Source organism: Harpia harpyja, chromosome Z, assembly GCF_026419915.1.
Source record: "Harpia harpyja isolate bHarHar1 chromosome Z, bHarHar1 primary haplotype, whole genome shotgun sequence".
Taxonomy (NCBI): domain Eukaryota; kingdom Metazoa; phylum Chordata; class Aves; order Accipitriformes; family Accipitridae; genus Harpia; species Harpia harpyja.
Genome location: NC_068969.1, coordinates 105483948 through 105501413, shown reverse-complemented (window position 1 = coordinate 105501413; position 17466 = coordinate 105483948). Strand labels below are relative to the sequence as shown.

The following is a 17466-nucleotide window of genomic DNA, read 5'->3' as shown; positions in this document are numbered from 1 at the left end:
CCAGGAAAGGTGGGAGGCAGCCATGGATCTAGGATCACTCCAGCTACGGTCGAGGTGGAGGGGAGCTGGGTGGGGACTGGCCAGCAAGGAAGTGGTGGCTCTGCCACCTTCAGCTCTGCCTTTCTCCAGCCCTAACAAGCTTCAGCTATGTTGTTCCAATGCTTTGCACAAATAAGAGGAGGAAGAAGTCCCAGAGTGATGGAGGGCAGGGCTGGGGTGTGCAAGGAGCCCTGCGCTGCTTGCTCTGGAGCTGTGCCCGGGGCATGGAGGCCGATGCTGTCTTCTGCCGGTCAGGAAGGGGTCCCTGCGCACCTCTCTCTGCTGTGGGTCCAGCTCCACTGGTACCCTTTCCTGCCCCACAGCTTTGCACAAGGACAGCAGAAAGGGCTGGCACCATGGGAGGCTTTTACTTTTTTTTTTTAAATACGTTTTTACCTTTTTTTATAACAAAAGTATCTGCTGGGGCCAGATGCTACCCCAGGCAAACAGTCTGTGTGGGCAGCCTGTGCAGCTGAGGGATGCTGGAGCACTGGCCCTCTCTGCAGGTGGGAGTGAGGGGAAATGGGGTGGCAGGCTGAACTGGCGGGGCTGGGACTGCTGCAGAAGCGTAGGGCTCACGCAGTGTTCTCTGTGGTGGCTGCTGTGTAGATGACCTTGGATTTGGTTGGTGAGTCCAGCCTGGTAGGGGAGGAAGGGGAGGACTGTTAGAGCAGGCAGGGGGGCCCTGCTTACCCATCTGGCTGCCCGAGAGACCACCCTCAACCCCCCCTTCTCATGTCCCAGGCCTGTGCTACCCCTGGGCCCCCTCCTCCTGCAGCTCCCCATCACTCACCGTGCATTCTGGCTGCGGTGCTTGTAGATGTACAGCAGGAAGGCCAGTGCTGTGATGGCAAAGAGCACCCCAAAGAGCACGGCCAGCACATCCCCTGCAAGCCAAGCACAAGCACGTTACACTGGGAATGGTCCCCCCTGCAGCTACTGGACGAGGGAGACGGGGCAAGGCTGGAGCAGGCCAGTAGCCTGAAGGCAGAGGGGACGCGAAGGCAGCAGCCTCTGCTGAGCATGCTTACCTGCGTGAAATGAAGAGCTGGATTGTCCTTCTGCAAAGAAGACAAAGATGATGGGAGCCAGCTGCACAGATGCTAGGGCAGCCCTGCAAACCCACCATGGGTACCTGCCCCCCAGCTCAGCACAAGGCTGCCATGTCCCCCCTTCCCAGACAGGTACACCCCCCGGCCACCTTCCCCTCCTTCAGGCCAGCCCCTCACCTACCTGTTGTTGCTGAGCTGTCGCTACCTGGAAGAGAGACAACGCAGTCAGGAGGCTGCCTGAGGTGTTTGGGGAGGGAAGCGTCAAGCCTGCAGGGCTTTAGGCTGCACGGACAAAGCAGGGCTGCCTGCAAGACTCCCCATCACCCGTGAGCAGGCAGGGGAGAGCTGCCTGCCAGATCCCCAGCAGCTTACAGCATCTTGCTGCAGGAAGCCTAGTCCTGACACCCTGCCAGAAGCATTGAGAGAAGGGGGGAAAAAAAAGGATCCCTGAACCACAGCCTGCACAAAAGCCTCACTGAGGCCAGCCCGAAACCCCTGTTGCTGTTGCCACCACTTGGGAAGCAGGCAAGCAGGGTGCCGAGCACTGCAGCACCCCATGACTGCACCAAATCTCGCAGGAGACCCCGGAGAGGGGCACAGGGTGAGCCCAGCAGGCAGCAACTATGGGAACTGTGGTGAGATGGCGAGCAGCTCCCCAGGAGGAGGCAGCTGGCTGTTGCTGGCAGGGTACCCTGCATGGGGATGGCTTGGTGGCCCTACATGCTGGGCGGGAGCTGTGCTGGGCAAATATTTACCCGGCATGACAGCATGGCTTTTAAACAGCTGCATTATCATCTGTACACAGCTCGGGTATCGCACGCAGAGTGGCACTATCTGTGGGCTGTATCCAGCTGCGCAGCCACTGCAGGGAAGCCGCCGCCTTCGCCCAGCAGCCGGGGACAAGAGCAGCTCTCCTGAACTGGGGGTGACTGGGGAAAGATCAACAAGCGTGGGCGCCGGAGGTGCAGCTGCAAGCGAAGCAAGACATGACCCCACAGCACTCCCATCTCAGCGCTCAGCAGCCCCAGGGCTAAAGGAGGCAGTTATCAGCACCAAGGTGGGGAGAAAACACCCACAACCCCATGCACACAAGGTGGGGGACTGGTAACCTCATCCAGGAGTACTGGGACAGTGTCCTGGCACTCCAGGAACCAGGGCTTCGTGGCTTTGTTAAAGTGGAGGTTGGATAGAAATAGCAAATAAGGAAAGAAAAAAAAAGGTGAACTGGGCTACTCCCCCCTCGCCCCAGCCTCATAGGCTGGAGGCTTTGGAACAGCTTCTGCAAGAAAGTGGGAAAAGAAAGGCTTGGAGGTAAATGGAAAATATGATAAAGTATCTAACAGGTTTACCAAAGATAGAGCATGCCAGCCTAACCCGGTATCGTTCTTTGATAAGTGATATTCTAGACAAAGAAAACGTGGTAGATTTTATCTCTCCTAAATTCAGTGAAGCATTTGATGCAGTGCCACATGGGAAACTGCTAGCCAGGCTGAAGAGCACGGTGATTAAAAGCCTGCAGTTAGCAAGCTGGCTGCAGGTGGGACGGTGAAGGGAAGTGCCTTGCACCGCAGTGTGTGGTTACCGAGGCATTGCCTAAGGGCCTGGGACCAAGCCTGTGTACTGTTTCTATTAGTCACCTTGACACAAGGTGTAGGAAATGCCATCAAAACAGAAAGGGAACAGGATGTTGGACAGAAAAACCCCAGTGACTTCTGAGAGCAGCAACGGGCAAGAACTCAGCAATGCAGAGCGATAGTCACACCTGAGGATTAACAGGAATTTCTACTCATCGCTGGAAACCACCCGTGCAAGAAAGGCCTTTGAGGACAAACTGAGGACAGGCAGACAGGGATGCCTCAGGCAGGGGACCATATGCCAGGCCAGGATGGCTGCGTGGCCCCACTGGCAGAGCACAGGCTTCTGGAGGGGTGCCCTGCACTGCCCTTCCCGCAGGGTTTGGTGGTGGGGTGCTCGCTGCAAGGCTGTACCTCTGCAGCTCCTACTGAATTTAGCTATTGCATCTAGGGATGAAGAAGCTAGCTGGGATGCTAGGACCTGGCTGTTTGCCCCTGACCATACATCCCCTAGTCCTGCTACTGTTATTTCTGCAAGACCAAGGATAGAATATTTCCTAGAAACTGATCTTCCCTAGGCAGGGTGAGAGAAGTGCAGAAATGGGGAGAGCAGGACCCTGAGACTAGTGCTGCTGTAAGTCACCTGCCAGGCAGGGCTAACCCATGCAAATACTGCATTTCTGTAAGCGATGCAAAGCCTTGACTCCTGCTCCTTGCCCTGTCTCTGCATCCCTGCAGCTGGGTGCAGCCTGAGCACGCTCACACACTTCTTACCAGGAGGCAGCTGCTTCACTGAAAAGAGGGTGGTCTGGAAACTTGACAGCACCCGTCGCCTGTGCAGGTCCTGCATCATCCGGTAATTGTTCTGCAGAGGTTTGCTGTCGTCATTTCTCAGGCTCATCACCAGCATTGACATCTGGAAGGAGAACAACATGAGCAGAGTGGGGTGCATTCTGCCTTTGGGAGCCAGGTGAGCCCCAGGGGACCAGCACAGATGGTGCACACTTGCAGGGAGACGCTGGGCAAGACCCAGCGTGGAGCTCATTGCCCTGACGGACCTGGTCATGAGAGAGCAGCATGGTCTGGTTGAAGACTGTCCACTTCACCGTCTGGTAGCAGGGAGGGGTGGTCAGAGAGCCATTGTAGTGGAAGTACAGTTTCAAGTTGGCAGGCAGCAGACCTGCAATGTTGAATCCAGGCACCAAGACTTCCTCACCTAGGAGAAGCAGCACCATGGGAGTGAGACTGGGGCAACCCCTTGGAGGACAACAGGCAGGACCAGCACAGAGATCATGGGCAGCCTGGCACTGCTGCTACTGGTGCACTGGAGAAAGAGCAGTGGGTTTGCCCTGGAGGCAAGGGAAAGCACGTGCGAGCAGAGGGCACCTTGGAGAGCTGTTCTGTGCAAGCTGTGCAATGCTTCCCTTCTCGCATACATACAGCAAATGCCTGCTGCAACGTCTCTCTGCTGTGCAGCAGGTTTCTCTGCTGGGCTGCAGCACCTGAGACAAGTACTAGGTCGGACAGGACCTTACCTTCTCTTTGGATTTTGTACAGATGCTCAAGTATTTCCTGATAGTAAGGGTTCTCCCTTGGCCCGACCTGCAACACAGAGACCCCACAGTAATGACAAAGAAGACAGGGGCCAAATGGAGACCAGCCTGTGATGGCAATGCCAGCAGGGGGGTATTGCTCCCTCTGAGAGGCACCCTATCCTGGTGACCCCTTTCTCCTATCAGGGCTGCTCTGCCCTCTGGACTGCCCTCTCTCTCCCCTTCTCCCCAGGAGCATTTGCACCTTTGCCAGTCCCCAAAACTGCCTGACTCTTGCCCACCCCAGTCCCACCCTCCCTCTGCTCCTACCCCTTCTCGGTCAGGGCCGATCTATGGGACTTACCTCCAGGAAGGCTCCCAATACGGCCAGGCCATCTGGATGGACCATTGCCTCCTTAAAGGTGTCATACTTGGTGTTGTAGTGGACGACGTGGATCTGGAAGGGAAACAGGCAATCCCGATGCAGAATGGGCACCTCCGGGAGGTGCTCACCCCCACAGGGCTCCAGCGTGCCGGAGCAATGGCCAGGAGAGACATGCACCCATGACGAGCAGCCCTCCTAGGAGGGGCATATGCTGGTGGGACCAAGAAAATGTGCTGCTGTAAAGCAGCAAGTGTGGTCTGCCCACAGGAACTTCCCTGGTCAGCAACAGCAAAGCAGCACTCTGCCCTAGATACCAGGGGGTCGTACTGCAGAGCCGGGCTCAGTTTGAGGACAGCCACTAGAGCAGGAGGGATAAAACCAGATGGGAGCTGGCAGAGCAGGAGGACAGTGTGTACAGAGTAAACAGTCCCTGCAGCTTCTAAAGCAGGCTGCTCACAGCTGCCCCGGGACCTGGCTCCCCCAGTCCAGGAACCGCTTCAGCTCCTGCTCCATCAGCCCAGGACCAGGCTGCAGTGTGGGGACAGGCTGCACCACTCACACGCAGCCAGCCCCAGTCCACCTGTGGGCAGAGCGTCCTGGAGGGTGGTCTCCTCTTCATCTCTGCACTGCAGGCTGCAGTGTGAGTCTGGCTCAGTACCAAAGCTTGGCCTCCTGCATTGAGCTCTGCTGCTGCAGAGCTGCCCAGGGAGCAGGGATCCTGGCCAGGGGTTACAGCATTCATCCAGTGACAACCAGGTCCACGGGTTAGGAGCAAGACAGCACTCCAGCAATTTCCCTGCCCAGCAGCGGTAGAGGAGAGGATGCATCCACTGCCACGAGGGCTCCTTACCTCTGCAGCAAAGCGGTGCCCGTTGACGGTGTGCTCCGAGCCGGGTCCTGACGGGGAGCCCCAGTGCAGGTGCAGCTGCACGGCTCGATACTGCTGGGCATAGCCGCCAGTGATGGCCAGTGACTCGGGCAGCTCGAGGAGAACTGCAGAGGCACACGGAAGAGGTCGGTCAGTGAAACACAAAGCCCAGTCCGTCCCACAGGTACGCAGAGATGTCCCAAGGCAAAGAGTCAACCTGGGCTTGTGGAAGTAGGTCACAACAAACAAACTTTGCTTTCCATCTTTCATAAGGCTATGGGCAAGTCAATACCCAGAGCTGTGCTAATGCGGCAGGGTTCAACTTTCAACTTCAGGTTGTAGGGCACCCCAGTAAATACATCAGCTTCAAAAACATCTGCTATGAAAATGCTGGAAAGTGAAGAGCCACTCTGCAGAGATTCCCAGGGGCCAGCTCCAAGCTGAATGTTATCCAACAATTTATTCATTAAGTGAGAATAATATAAAGAGACCGTGGACAAAATTCATGGAGAAGGATATTGGCAGAGTGGTGAATACCTACAAGAGCAGGGCAGTTGGACAGAGAGAGCTGCAACCTTTCAAAGAAGCAGCCTCTTTGGGTACAGTAAATACGTACTTGGTTTTGCCTTTTACTTCAATGTGGTTTAGCCAGCTATCTTGGACTCATGCAGCAGTGTGGCAAATCTAAAAGCTGAGTTACCTGGACACATGGCAAAAATATCAGGAGCATTCCTGGACTCTGAGAAAGGCTGTCCTATCCTTCTAAGCACCTTTTCCTCATTTTTAATATCAACTCTTTTCCTTCCTCCTTCTTTATAAGTGAAGTGTCCCTTAGTCACACCACAGAGCTAGGGCACAGATTCGGGATTAACCGCATAACAGGGCTGTGATGAGTCATTTGTCCTCTCCTGTGTTCCCTGTCACTGGGTTCAGAGATATAAAACTCAAATAGAGGCAGTGGCAGACTGCTCCCTCCATGGGAATTTATGTGCTTTTACATTTCTTTTGTATATCTAAATCATTGCATTCCTCCTACTAGCTACCTGAGTCATTTTCAGGCCCTTGAAAAAACTTATACAGCGTATACACTTTATATTACAAAAAAGAGTAACTGTACAAATATCTCACTGGACTTGCAACTTTATTTATTTATGGCTTTTCATAAAGCAGACCGGTAGTTGCCAGAATAAAAAAAGGCATCTTATAAGCATGTGAGAAACTACTTCCCCCACCCACCCCAATGAAAATGCTCTGACTGCTTTTCTAAACACCAAGCAACACCAGATGCCAGGGTGTCTAAAATAGCAACTACTGAGCTCAACTAGTTTAACTCTGCAGGCACGCTAGGGCAGGAGGCCATAATGCAAAGCTCTGTGCATGCACCACACAGCTGATCTGACCATGCACAGCGAGTCCGACCTGTTGAGTTTGCTGTATACAGAGGTCAGCTCCTTCTCACTAGCTATCAGGGCAAGAGGGTGCCTTATCACACTGTCAGCAAATTTTTAAGTCCCTTTCTCCACCACCTTTTCTTAGCTCAGGGACTGGCAGACACCAGTACGCACAAAACACTTGGCTTGCTCCCAGAAAAAGCTGGTAGTAACCAGGACCCACCATCCCCAGCTGTGGGGTGGTGAGCGGGAAGAAGATGTGTTTTTCCTCCATATCTGGCATGGTGAGACCAATACTAAAATAATGTGAATAAGTTGTGTCCAGACTTTCCAAAAAAACATTCTAAAACTGGAGAAGGGAAACAAAAGACCTATAAAAATTTCTTAAGGTCTTGAGATGGCATCCTGAAGCACAGACTTAAAGAAGCTGGCCAATGTCATGTCCTAAAAGACTGAGAGGTAGGTACCTTAAAAGCTAAGTCACATCAGAGACTGACTAGTACTTTGAAAGTGAAATGCAGGGGAGGAACCAGTGGCTGCAAACCTGCATCAGAAATATCAGGGGCACATTTTTAAAGGAAATGTGGATTTTAACAAATTCCTGGAGCCAGCTCCTAAAGGCAGTGAGTGGCAAGTTCTCCATCTCCTGGTTTCTCCCCTCCAGCCAGGAAAGTGCATGGACCTGTAAAGGCTCAACAGCTCGATGCTTCCCGTTTGTCCTTGAAGGCAATATGACTGCAGCTGCAAGAGAATCCCCTTCCCAGAGCACAGAAGAGTTATCAGAGAAGCCTGGTCCTGCCAGGAGATGCTGGGCGGGCTCTGCTTATGCTCCAGCCTCTGTCCGTGCCTTTGCACCCACCTGTGTGCCCATTGTTCCTCAGCTTGAGCTTCTCGTTGGCGGGCAGGCTGTAGCCAGAGAGCTGGATCGGCCGCAGCTGGGGGCTGAAGATGGTCTTGGCTGTGTCAATGTTGATGGGTGACTGCACGGTGCCCGCGCAATCTGGGTAGTCCACACCCCAGTGCTCCCGGTCTGGCATGAGGAGGAAGGGAGGGAGAGCCAGTGAGACCACCCAGGCAAGGAGCCCACCAGAATGGAATTTTGGTATGGTGGGTGGTGGTGGGGAAGAGGACAGGCACTGGCCAGGGAAGAAGCCGAGCACGTAAGGCTAATTTCCATCAACTTAGCTTGGGAGCAGCTCTGTGCCACCATGTGACTGCACGCAGCTGTATCAGGAAAGGTCTCAGAGTGTGGTGAGCTGCCAGGAAAGTCTATTTTTGGGGTGTTTGGGAAGAGCGCGAGATCATTTACAAGTGGACTTGGCAAGCCAAAGAGCTGCTGCTCTGCAGCTCATCACACACTTGCCTTGCACGGGCACGGCCTGGCCTCTGGCAGGTATCGACCCACCACTTCGCCCGTGCTGCTACTTGAGCGAGGTACCGCAGTGCTGATGGGATCACACGAGCCCACAGCTACAGGTCTGACAGGTTCCTACCAGTTAACTACACTGGTACAGCCCTGCAAAGGGCCAGCTCGCATGGCTGGGGTGGCTGCTTGAACTGCCACCTCTCCCCAGTGCCATAGCTGGGATAAGCATGGCTGATGCCCCAGAAACCTCCCCTTGCACTGCAGGGGGCTGATTCCAACACGTCTTGGGCCAGTGCAAACCCAGGCTCATCCCCTGCCCAGCCCCTCACAGGACCCCCGTAAAGATGGAGCTCAGCATTAGCAGGTCCAAGCCAGCCCCTAGTCCTGAGCAGAGTGGTGGTGCTGGCGCCTGGCCCACCACCGCAGCGGGAAGGGGTGTGTTTGTGCTAGCACTGCAGTGATGCCCATCGTGGGTGCTGTGGAGAAGCCCCCCAGGCCATGATGGGAGCACTGGGCCAGGCAGGATGGGGAAGGAGGATGACAGAGGACAGAGGTGAGGACACAAGCTAATCCCTGGGCAGGTCAAAGTCCCAGCACGGGCTGCAAGTCAAGCCTGGAGAGCCCAGCCTGCTTCCCTGCTTGGCACAGGATCAGGGGAGCTCCTGTTCAGGGAGGAGCCCTGCGCGAGGGTCATCCCCCCACACCCGGGGGCTGGGGAAACCCTTGGTGGAGCTGCTGCTTCCCGCTCAGATCAGAGCAACCCCCGGCTCTTCAGCCCATCCGTGCCCAGGTTTGGGCACCGCTGAAGCATCAGGGTCAGGCAGGAGGGAAGGGTGAGCTGTGGAGTGCGCACAGGAGCCCTGTAATCATTAACCACGGCTGGCTCAGGCCCAGGGTCTGCCGGGTGGTAGGAAAAAAGCAGGAGTAACTGCAGGGTATTTACCTTCATAGCTCCAGTGACTGTGGCCAGGACCTTGAAAAAAAGAGAAAAAAACCCACATGAATGGAAGGGAAAGGTTGGCAGCAAACACACCTCTGCCAGGCAGCGGTCCCAGCCCCGGCAGCAGGTCTCTGGGCTCCCACTGCCTTCAACTGCCCTCCCTGCCTTCACTTTCCCACTCCTCCCACTGCCCCAGCCAGGGGGATGCTCCTAGAAGGCACTGCCTCTGAGCAGGGCCAGGTGTCCTGCAGTTGTCGGCCAGAGGGAAAACCCCAGGGCTTGATGCTTTGTTGCCATCCTTGTAATGGAAAAATCAGAAGTACTGGCTTCCGTCACTGAGCAGCTGTACCAGCGCTCTTGCAGCTACTCGGGAGCAGCCAAAACCTCCCACTGTCCCAAGACAAAGCACTTAAAGAGGCAGGTCTGCAGCTTCCCTGCTCAAGCTCTGTCAGCAAGAGCAGCCAGGGAAGCGGCTGTCCTGGTGGCACTCCTGCGACGCTGAAGTGCTGGAGGTGGTGCGGGGAAGAGCAGCTCCCACACCATGAGGAATTTGGGCAGTGAGCTGCATTGCACTGCGCAGACACCCTCCTCCCACCAGGGAAAGCAGCCCTTGGGACTCACAGCAGAGGAAGCAAACGAGGACCAAAAACCTGTCTTCCTCATCAGTGAGTGCCCCTACCATGGGGGCAGACTGGCAAAGGAAAATGTGCCAGACCAAATACCCAGCTCCCATCCTGGCAGCCCCCTGTCCCAACTCACCCAACCTGTAAATTCCCTGCAGAGCTCCATAAGGGTCCTACCATGCACAAACCCTTTCCCTATGAAAAGCAGGAGGGAGGATGGGGGAGCCTGTGCCAGGACGTCTGCACATCCCATGTCACCCAAGGGGCACACAGTGGCCATGGCAGGGCAGGATGTGCCCTGAGCCTTCCACGGCTGGGGATGTCCCCAGTGTGTAGATCTAGAGGGAGCAAAGCCCTCCTGGCGCAGGTCCTGAGGGCATGACAGCGCTCCACACACTGGCCTTCACACCATCACTCTCCTCCAGAGATGCCAGTAAAGCACGGGCTCCTGGCACATCACTGGAGCTGCCCTTAGAGGTGCCCCAGAACCTCTTCTCAGATGCCCCTGACCAAACACCTTGGCTATCCCCAGCCTTTCTGCATGCAACCAGCTCCAGGCAAAGGGATGTGGAGCTTGGATTTGCCCCAGTCAGGAGAAATGTGGCCCATAAGTTTTATGCCCCTGCCCTGACTGGGCAACAACAGGCAATTCATAGGGTCCTCCTCTGACTTTTCCTTACCAGCATGCTTATCACTGCAGACAGGCTGTTGGCGTATCCCGGCCCACGAGGGCAGGAGGGGAGGGTGCCAGGTTGGGACAGGCTTGGGGCAAAGGAGTGCATGCACCCAGCAGCCAGGGGCAGCATCTACACCTGCTTCCATCAGCTCCCCAGGGTGCAAGGACATGGAGGAGCATTTAGCAGGTGCAGTCCAGCCCCGATACCACCTCTGTCCCTTGGCAGGGCCAAATGCCTGCCAGCCTGGCCAGGATGCAGGAGGGCCTCAGCAGGTGCTGCTCTGGTCCCCATCCCTGCCGCTGACAACAGCTATCGACAGCCATTTGCTATTAATAGGAGTGAATTCCAGTTCAGGGGTGAGAAAGAAAGAGGAACACTTTCCCAGGCCCAGACGTCCTATGGGAGGCCCCAAGCCCAGCAGGATCCTGTCCTCCTCTCAGCGAGGATCCAGGCATGGGCGCTGCTGGGGGCCTTTGGTGCAGCTGCTGCCCTGGAGAGCAGATGGCCACAGCAAAACTGGGCTGGGAAGGGCTGGAGGGTGCTTAGGGGCACCAGTAGTTGCAGAGATGGGAACAGTCCTCGGGGCTTCCTCCAGCATTGCCGGTGACTCATCTCTGCAGCACTTCTGATGCTCAGGACTGATGCTTGGGAGTCACTTGCCCAGGCATGGGGTACTCCCAAAGGCATATGAAGAAAGGGGCAGCAAGCAGAGGGCTGGGCAAGCCACGGCTGCCTGCATCACGCAGGAACACATATGCCCAGGACAGGCTGCAGTGCCCTCTCCGTGCCTGCTTGCATGGCACTGCCCTGGGATGCACCCAGCTGTGCTGCAGCAAGTTGAGATTCATCCTGCCCACCTTGCTCACACAAAGCTTACCCACTCCCCGGACACCGATGATGCACCAAAATCCAGAGTACACCGACCCTCCTCTGGAAACACCCCATACCTTCCCCCACCCTGACCTTGCTCTCCTGCCCCACCTGGTACTATCTGCACGAGGTGGTCATGGCTTGCACACAAGGGCCACATTTGCTGCTTCCTAGGCAGGATTCCCCTCCTGCAGCACGAAGGTGCCTATCCGCATGGGGAGCCCTGCTGAGGGGCACTCACCATTGGGGCAGTCCTGGCAGGTGAGGCACAGCAGCCTGGGGTTGGCACGTGGTGCCTTGGCTCACTGCACATGCCTCAACTGGCACGGCCTGCCCCGGCACCCCACTTTCTGCTCACCTCCAGGACTCTGCCTTGACAGAAAACAACTCAAACATCATACTGTAGATTGAGCAACAGCACCGTGCTGGCACCTGCCCTGCTGCGTCAGCACCGTGCTACCCACCCCAGGCTCCCACGTTGCCCCGTGCCTGCCTGTTCCCTCAGCCAAGGGGGGTCTGGACCCTCCTCGCAGCCTCCCACCAACACTGCTCAGCAACTTTGAACACCCGGAAGGCTGCAGCTGCACCCAGGAGTCACTCCGATCCATCCAACAGACTTCCCTGGGGGTCTCTTGGCATCAGAGCCAAGAGGATCCACGAGCACTTATCCACACACTGAAGCCACCCGAGTGTGTTTCCCCATCCTGTGGATCTGGGTGCAGCTACGGCACAGACAGGCCACCCAGTTGGGCAGGCATCCCGCAAGGCATGCTGCAAGGGCAGGCTGCAAGAGAGCATCGAGGCGAGCCTAGTCCGGGCGCTGGGCTGGGCTCTCAGCATCTGCCCCAGCCTCAGCGTGGCTCGGAGGAGCCCTGCAATACTCCAGTCCCTTCCACGTGGGGGCATTCGCAATCTTGCAGCCCTTTGCCATGAACATTAACCCACTGCCCTGCCCAAATGTCGATTTGCATAATTTCAGCCTGCCTCCCACGCTCCCGTCGGAGCACGTCTTCTCCCTCAGAAAGCCGCGTGGTGCCAGGTCTCCATTGTGCTGAACTGCTGCCACTCACCACAACAGATGCGGCTGCACCTCAGCAGTGGGTGCTGCAGCTCTTTGCACGCCCTGCCCTACCCCTGAGCACCCACAGCCCCGGCAGGGACTGCAAAGCACTCCCAAAAAAGTGGGAGGAAACAACCTTGCTGCTGTGATGAGCACGCTGGGAGATAACATGCAAGAAGAGGACTCCTTGCAGGGGTCCCAGCAGGAAAACCTAGCGGGGTACCAACAGGAGCTGCCTGCCCTTGCAGGCAAGAAAGCCTCCGTGCTCAGCCACGCAGAGCCCCTCTAGTCCAGCTGAGCACTAAATGCCACCCCTCTTCCCCCAGCAGCCTGTGATCCAGCCGAGTTTCCCCCTTTCCCTCCCTCCCTCCCTACTTCCTTCGTGCTTTCTCCCCCTGTTGCTCACTCCCCCTCGGCCCTCCCATTTTGGGATACTGGCGCTGCTGCAAGCGCCAGCTCCCTTCCCTCCTTGACATCCAACACCATCCAACAACACTTTCCTGCCGAGTTCAGGCAGACGCTGCCATTACCAGCGTGCTGCTCGGCATGTTCTGCAGCCCAGGAGGGAGGGTAGGAGCAGCTTTTGGCGGGGTAAGGAGCCAGCACAACTACGGTCCCACGTAGGAAAGGCACCAATGCAGCAGGCTGATCCCAGGAGACCTCACCACGGGGACACAGGGATGTACCACGCAGCTGAGGGACTCGGGATCCTTTGCACAGAGCAAGAGACACCCCTCAGCAGAGCCAGGCAATAAGGAGGGAGACCAGAGGGTCTGCCCTATATGTCTGCCCCCTCCAACTTCAGCTTTCCACATTTTAGGGGGTACGCAGCCTGAAGCTGCTGCAGGGCACCTAACGACACTGAAATTCGTGTGCCATTCGCAGCATGGATGCTGCCTGGCAGCAACGCGGCCATCAGTGCTGCCTGCTCACCTTGAACTCCAGCAGAAGTTCAATGGCTTGTGTGTGGCAGGCAGGGCAGCAGGCTCACTTCTAGCTCAGACATCGTGCTCTTATCAACTGGGCACATGATGCCCTGTGCTCAGCCACAGGGAGCACTGGGATCCTGCCAGAGCCTCCTCTCCCCGCTGGGACCCAGCCGTGGGACAGACCCCAGTCAAAGCCCTGTGGGATGACACCAGTTTGCAGGGCAGGACCACTTGCTGTGACCCTAAGGAAGAAACCCTTGTCTGCAGATCAGTCCCAGGCTGTGGGGGGACGAGTAGAGCTCATGGCCGAGAGAAGAGGGAAAACGGGGTGTTATTCCTGATGCTCAGTGAGCCAGGAGGTACCAGGACATGCAGAAATGGACAGAGTGCAGGTCTCAAAGCAGGGACCAGCCACAGCAGCCAGGTCCCAGTCTACAAAACACATCCAAGCACCTTGTCCCTTGCGAGCAATAACCTGATCACGGTACCCAGACTGTGCCACCGTGTTCATGCTGCCCGCAGACAGCTCTCCAGGCAAGTCTGTGGCAAGCATGGCCCAGGCATGGGGTCTGGGCAGTGGGGCACACAACCCAAGCATCCTTCTGCCAAGCCTCATGAGGAGCCTTTCTACCAGGGGCTGTGCCATCCCAGCCCTACCTCTGCCAGCACAGCCCTGGATTCTCCATCCAGACATACACCCCATGCAGCACCCGTGTTCTTTCAGCCCAGGACACCACCCTGTGCGCTGCCCATGGGGGCACTGATCCCTCCCAAGCCCGGCTGCACTAAAGCCCCTTTGTGTTTATAAACTCTGACCCACTGTAAGTCTTTGGGATCAGCCTTTAATCAGCCACTGGTAGCACAGGTTGCTGCAGGGATTGTTCTTTGTGCTCCTGTGGGAGGAGTGCTCAGGCTGCGGGGCCCAAGACTGGGCCAGCTCCCCCCGAGAGGGACAAGGGTTTGGGTGGAGGAAGGCATAGGGCAGGCTTTACTCCAGGGCACATTCCTGCTCCCTGTGAACCCAGCTGCACGACCAAGTGCCAGGGGAAAGTGGAAAAAATCAGAGTGCTGCAGAGAAAGGGCCATCCCAGCAGAAGGGATAACAATGGGGAAAACCCGGGTACAGATCAGTGCTCAGAGCTGGGGAATGAGATGAATAAGGGGTATTGAGCAAGAGAAATGGGCTCAGCTGGAAGAAAAGGACATTGGGGAATGAGCAAGAAGAGGACACGGAGAGCACGACATGTCTGAATAGGAAGAAGAGAAGAAACAGGCTGCAGTGGAAAAGGGAGTTACTGTTGCCCAAAGACACCCATAACACAGGACTCAGGTCTCTGGGCAAGCCTCAGTGACAACTCCTCGGCTTGTGCTGAGTGCCCAGGGTGGGGGGGGGCCACCAGCCTGACCTCATGCAGAAGCCTCAAGGAAGAGGGACCTAGCACATCACCCGGCAGTGGTACCGAGACATGCAGCTTCTAGCACCTGGTGAGAGCCTTGGTGGGTTCCAGCTGAGACCTGCTCCCTCACAGGACTCCAGCCAGATCTTCAGCCTCTAACAGCGGTACAGCGTGGGCCAGGCTGCCTGTTCCCTACCTACCTCCCTGCCACCTTCCAACCCCTCACCTCCTTTTCCCATCTCCATCCCAATCTCCCCACCCACCCATCTCAAACCCCACGCGGTAGCCAGCCGCTTGCTGCCAGCGCACCACACGGGTATGCTGAACGCCTGATACCCTCCCACCCTGTGGCCTGGGTTACTTCATCTCTGTGGCAAGGACCATCTGCGTCCCCATCTCTGTCCAGTGCTCAGCCCAGCAAGAGTAGCTCTGGTAAGAAATGTGATTCATTGCAATAACAAAAGCAGCTCCTGGCACCAAACACTTGCCGGTCCATACCACAGGGCAGCTGTCCTGGCACAGGTCAGGGCAACTTCTTACCGGAGGCAAAACCAAGGACATGCTATAAGGCTGAGCCCGGGAAACAAACCCACGGGCAAAGCTGGGACGAGGAGCATAGCCAGGGACAGGAACATCCCAGAGCAGCGCTCAGCCCCACGCGAGCAGATGCACAGCACTGCCCCAAAAATCCCTGCTAAGCACTGCAGTGCCACAGTCCCCAGTCAGAAAAGGGACGAAGACCAAAGACCCAGGGCTTCTCCTCCGAAACAGTGACCCTGAAATCTGAAAGCCCCCACACCGCCAGCAAGACAGCTCAGGGGAGGGGACACACAATACCACCCAGCTCTGAGTTCAGGCATGTCCCCCGTTTCCCATTGTCAGCCATGGGGCAGACCCCCACCAACTCCGCAGCGGGGCCAGACCCTGTCCTCACTGGGCTGTGGGGGGACAACGTGGATGCAGGGTCAGGCACAGCGGACCCCGCTGCAGAGAGGCCATGCTGCAGGACAAAGGGGACCGGCTGCCATCCTGCCACGCCGGGGTCCGGGGCTGGACACTCCAGGCGGTCCCGGCAAGGCACCGCTTGCTGCACAGCCCCGGCTACCCCCTTACCAGCAGCTGTGAGCCCCCTAATCTGATGCAAAAGGGACTTAGTGGAGGAAAAGGGCTGCGCACAAGGCGGGGGCCCCCAGCCCCTGGGCAGGGGTCGGGCAGCACAGGAGTTGGCGGGAGCAGGGACAAAGGCAGGGACGTGCTGGCGGGGAGCAGCTCACGCAGCTGGGCGATGCTGGGGGGGAACAGCCCCACAGGGACACCCCACTGGGACACACCTGGGCCCCTAACAAGGGTGCAGCTGGAGGTACAGCAGCTCCCGCCCCCCCCCCGCCCCAAACCAAGAAAGGAGAGAGCTCCCCAGCATTGGGGACACCCCCAAAGCACTAGGCATCCCAAATCCAGCTCCCCATGCATCGGGGTCCCCCATACATCAAGGATCCCAAACCCAGCAAGGGGGGGAACCCCGTCCATCAGGGCACACCGTGCATCAGGGACCCCAAACTCAGTACTGGGGTGCCCCGTGCATCAGGGTGCCCAGGCGCCAGGGACCCCAAGCCCAGCACCGGGGTGCACCGTCCCTCAGGGTGCCCCGTGCATCGGGGACCCCCGAACCCAGCAGCGGGGTGCCCCGCGCATCGGGGCGCCCCGCGCGCACGGGGGACCCCCTGCTCACCTTTCTCCCGGGAGCTCGGGGTGTCCTGGCCGCCGTGCTCTTCGTCGTGCTCGCTGCCGGCGCCGGGCCGGCCCAGGGCGGCCAGGAGCAGGAGGGTGACCCGCAGCGCGGCGCGGCTCATCTCCAGCAAGTGCGCGGGTGCGGGACGGCCGGCGGCGGCTCCGTGCCTGCCTGCCCGCCCGCCCGGCGGCGCGTACGTGAGAGCGGGCGGGGAGGAGGCGGCGGCTCTGACTCACGCCGCCGTTACCTTTTATAGAGGCTGGAGGCAAAGTCTGCCGCCCGGCCCGGCCCGGCCAGGTGAGCCGCCCGACGACGGACTCGAACCCGCGACAGCCCCACGCCACCGCGGGTCGGCCCCACCCCGCCCCGCGTCAGCCCCCCGCCGGCACATGGCTGGGGCCCCTGCGCGGGGGGCGGGGGAGCCCCGTCGGCTCCTCGGACCCTTCAGCGGTGGTGTCCCCTCTCCTCAGTGCTGGGTGAAGGACCCCTCAGCGCTGGGTGTCTCCCCTCCCCGATGGTGCGTGAAAGATCCCTCAGTGGTGGGTGTCCCCTCTCCCCAGTGGTGGGTGTCCCCTCTCCCCAGTGGTGAGTGTCCCCTCTTCCCAGTGGTGGGTGAGGGACCCCTCAGCGGTGGGTGTCTCCTCTTCTCAGTTTTGGGTGAAGGACCCCTCAGCCGTGAGTGTCCCCTCTCCTCAGTGTTGGGTGAAGGACCCCTCAACGGCGGGTGTCCCCTCTCCTTAATGGTGGGCAATGGGCCCCTCAGTGGTGGATGTCCCCTCTCCTTAATGGTGGGCAATGGGCCCCTCAGTGGTGGATGTCCCCTCTCCTTAATGGTGGGCAATGGGCCCCTCAGCGGTGGGTGTCCCCTCTCCTCAGTGTTGGGTGAAGGACCCCTCAGCGATGGTGTCCCCTCTTCCCAGTGGTGGGCAATGGACCCCTCAGTGGTGGGTGCCCCCTCTCCTCAGTGTTGGGTGAGTGACCCCTCAGCAGCGGGTGTCCCCTCTTCATAGTGATGTCCAGTTAAGAAAAGCATT

At 57.9% G+C, this 17466-nt stretch overlaps 1 protein-coding gene across 2 annotated transcripts; it reads right to left on the bottom strand.

The window, feature by feature from the left end:
- Window positions 1-401: 401 nt before the first annotated feature.
- On the bottom strand, window positions 402-16726 carry CA9 (carbonic anhydrase 9). Of its 2 annotated transcripts, XM_052777881.1 has the most exons (12): window positions 16433-16724; window positions 9151-9180; window positions 7701-7871; window positions 5433-5575; window positions 4562-4654; window positions 4201-4267; window positions 3724-3881; window positions 3440-3581; window positions 1273-1296; window positions 1071-1100; window positions 833-926; window positions 402-678 (listed from the first exon to the last, which is right to left on the bottom strand). In XM_052777881.1, the coding sequence occupies exons 1-12, from the start codon at window positions 16551-16553 to the stop codon at window positions 615-617; spliced, it is 1137 nt and encodes a 378-aa protein (XP_052633841.1). In that variant the 5' UTR covers window positions 16554-16724; the 3' UTR covers window positions 402-614. The 2 variants fall into 2 exon arrangements, with proteins under 2 accessions (XP_052633841.1, XP_052633842.1); XM_052777882.1 differs by lacking the exon at window positions 1273-1296 and having other exon boundaries at window positions 16433-16726.
- Window positions 16727-17466: the final 740 nt, after the last annotated feature.

Coding starts and splice junctions, on each gene's coding strand:
- CA9 (XM_052777881.1), bottom strand. CDS start 16,553: ATGAGCCGCGCCGCGCTGCGGGTCACCCTCCTGCTCCTGGCCGCCCTG. Junction 7,872..9,150: donor CAGTCACTGGAGCTATGAAG/GTAAATACCCTG, acceptor TCCTCATGCCAG/ACCGGGAGCACTGGGGTGTG. Junction 927..1,070: donor CAGCTCTTCATTTCACGCAG/GTAAGCATGCTC, acceptor CTTGGCTTGCAG/GGGATGTGCTGGCCGTGCTC.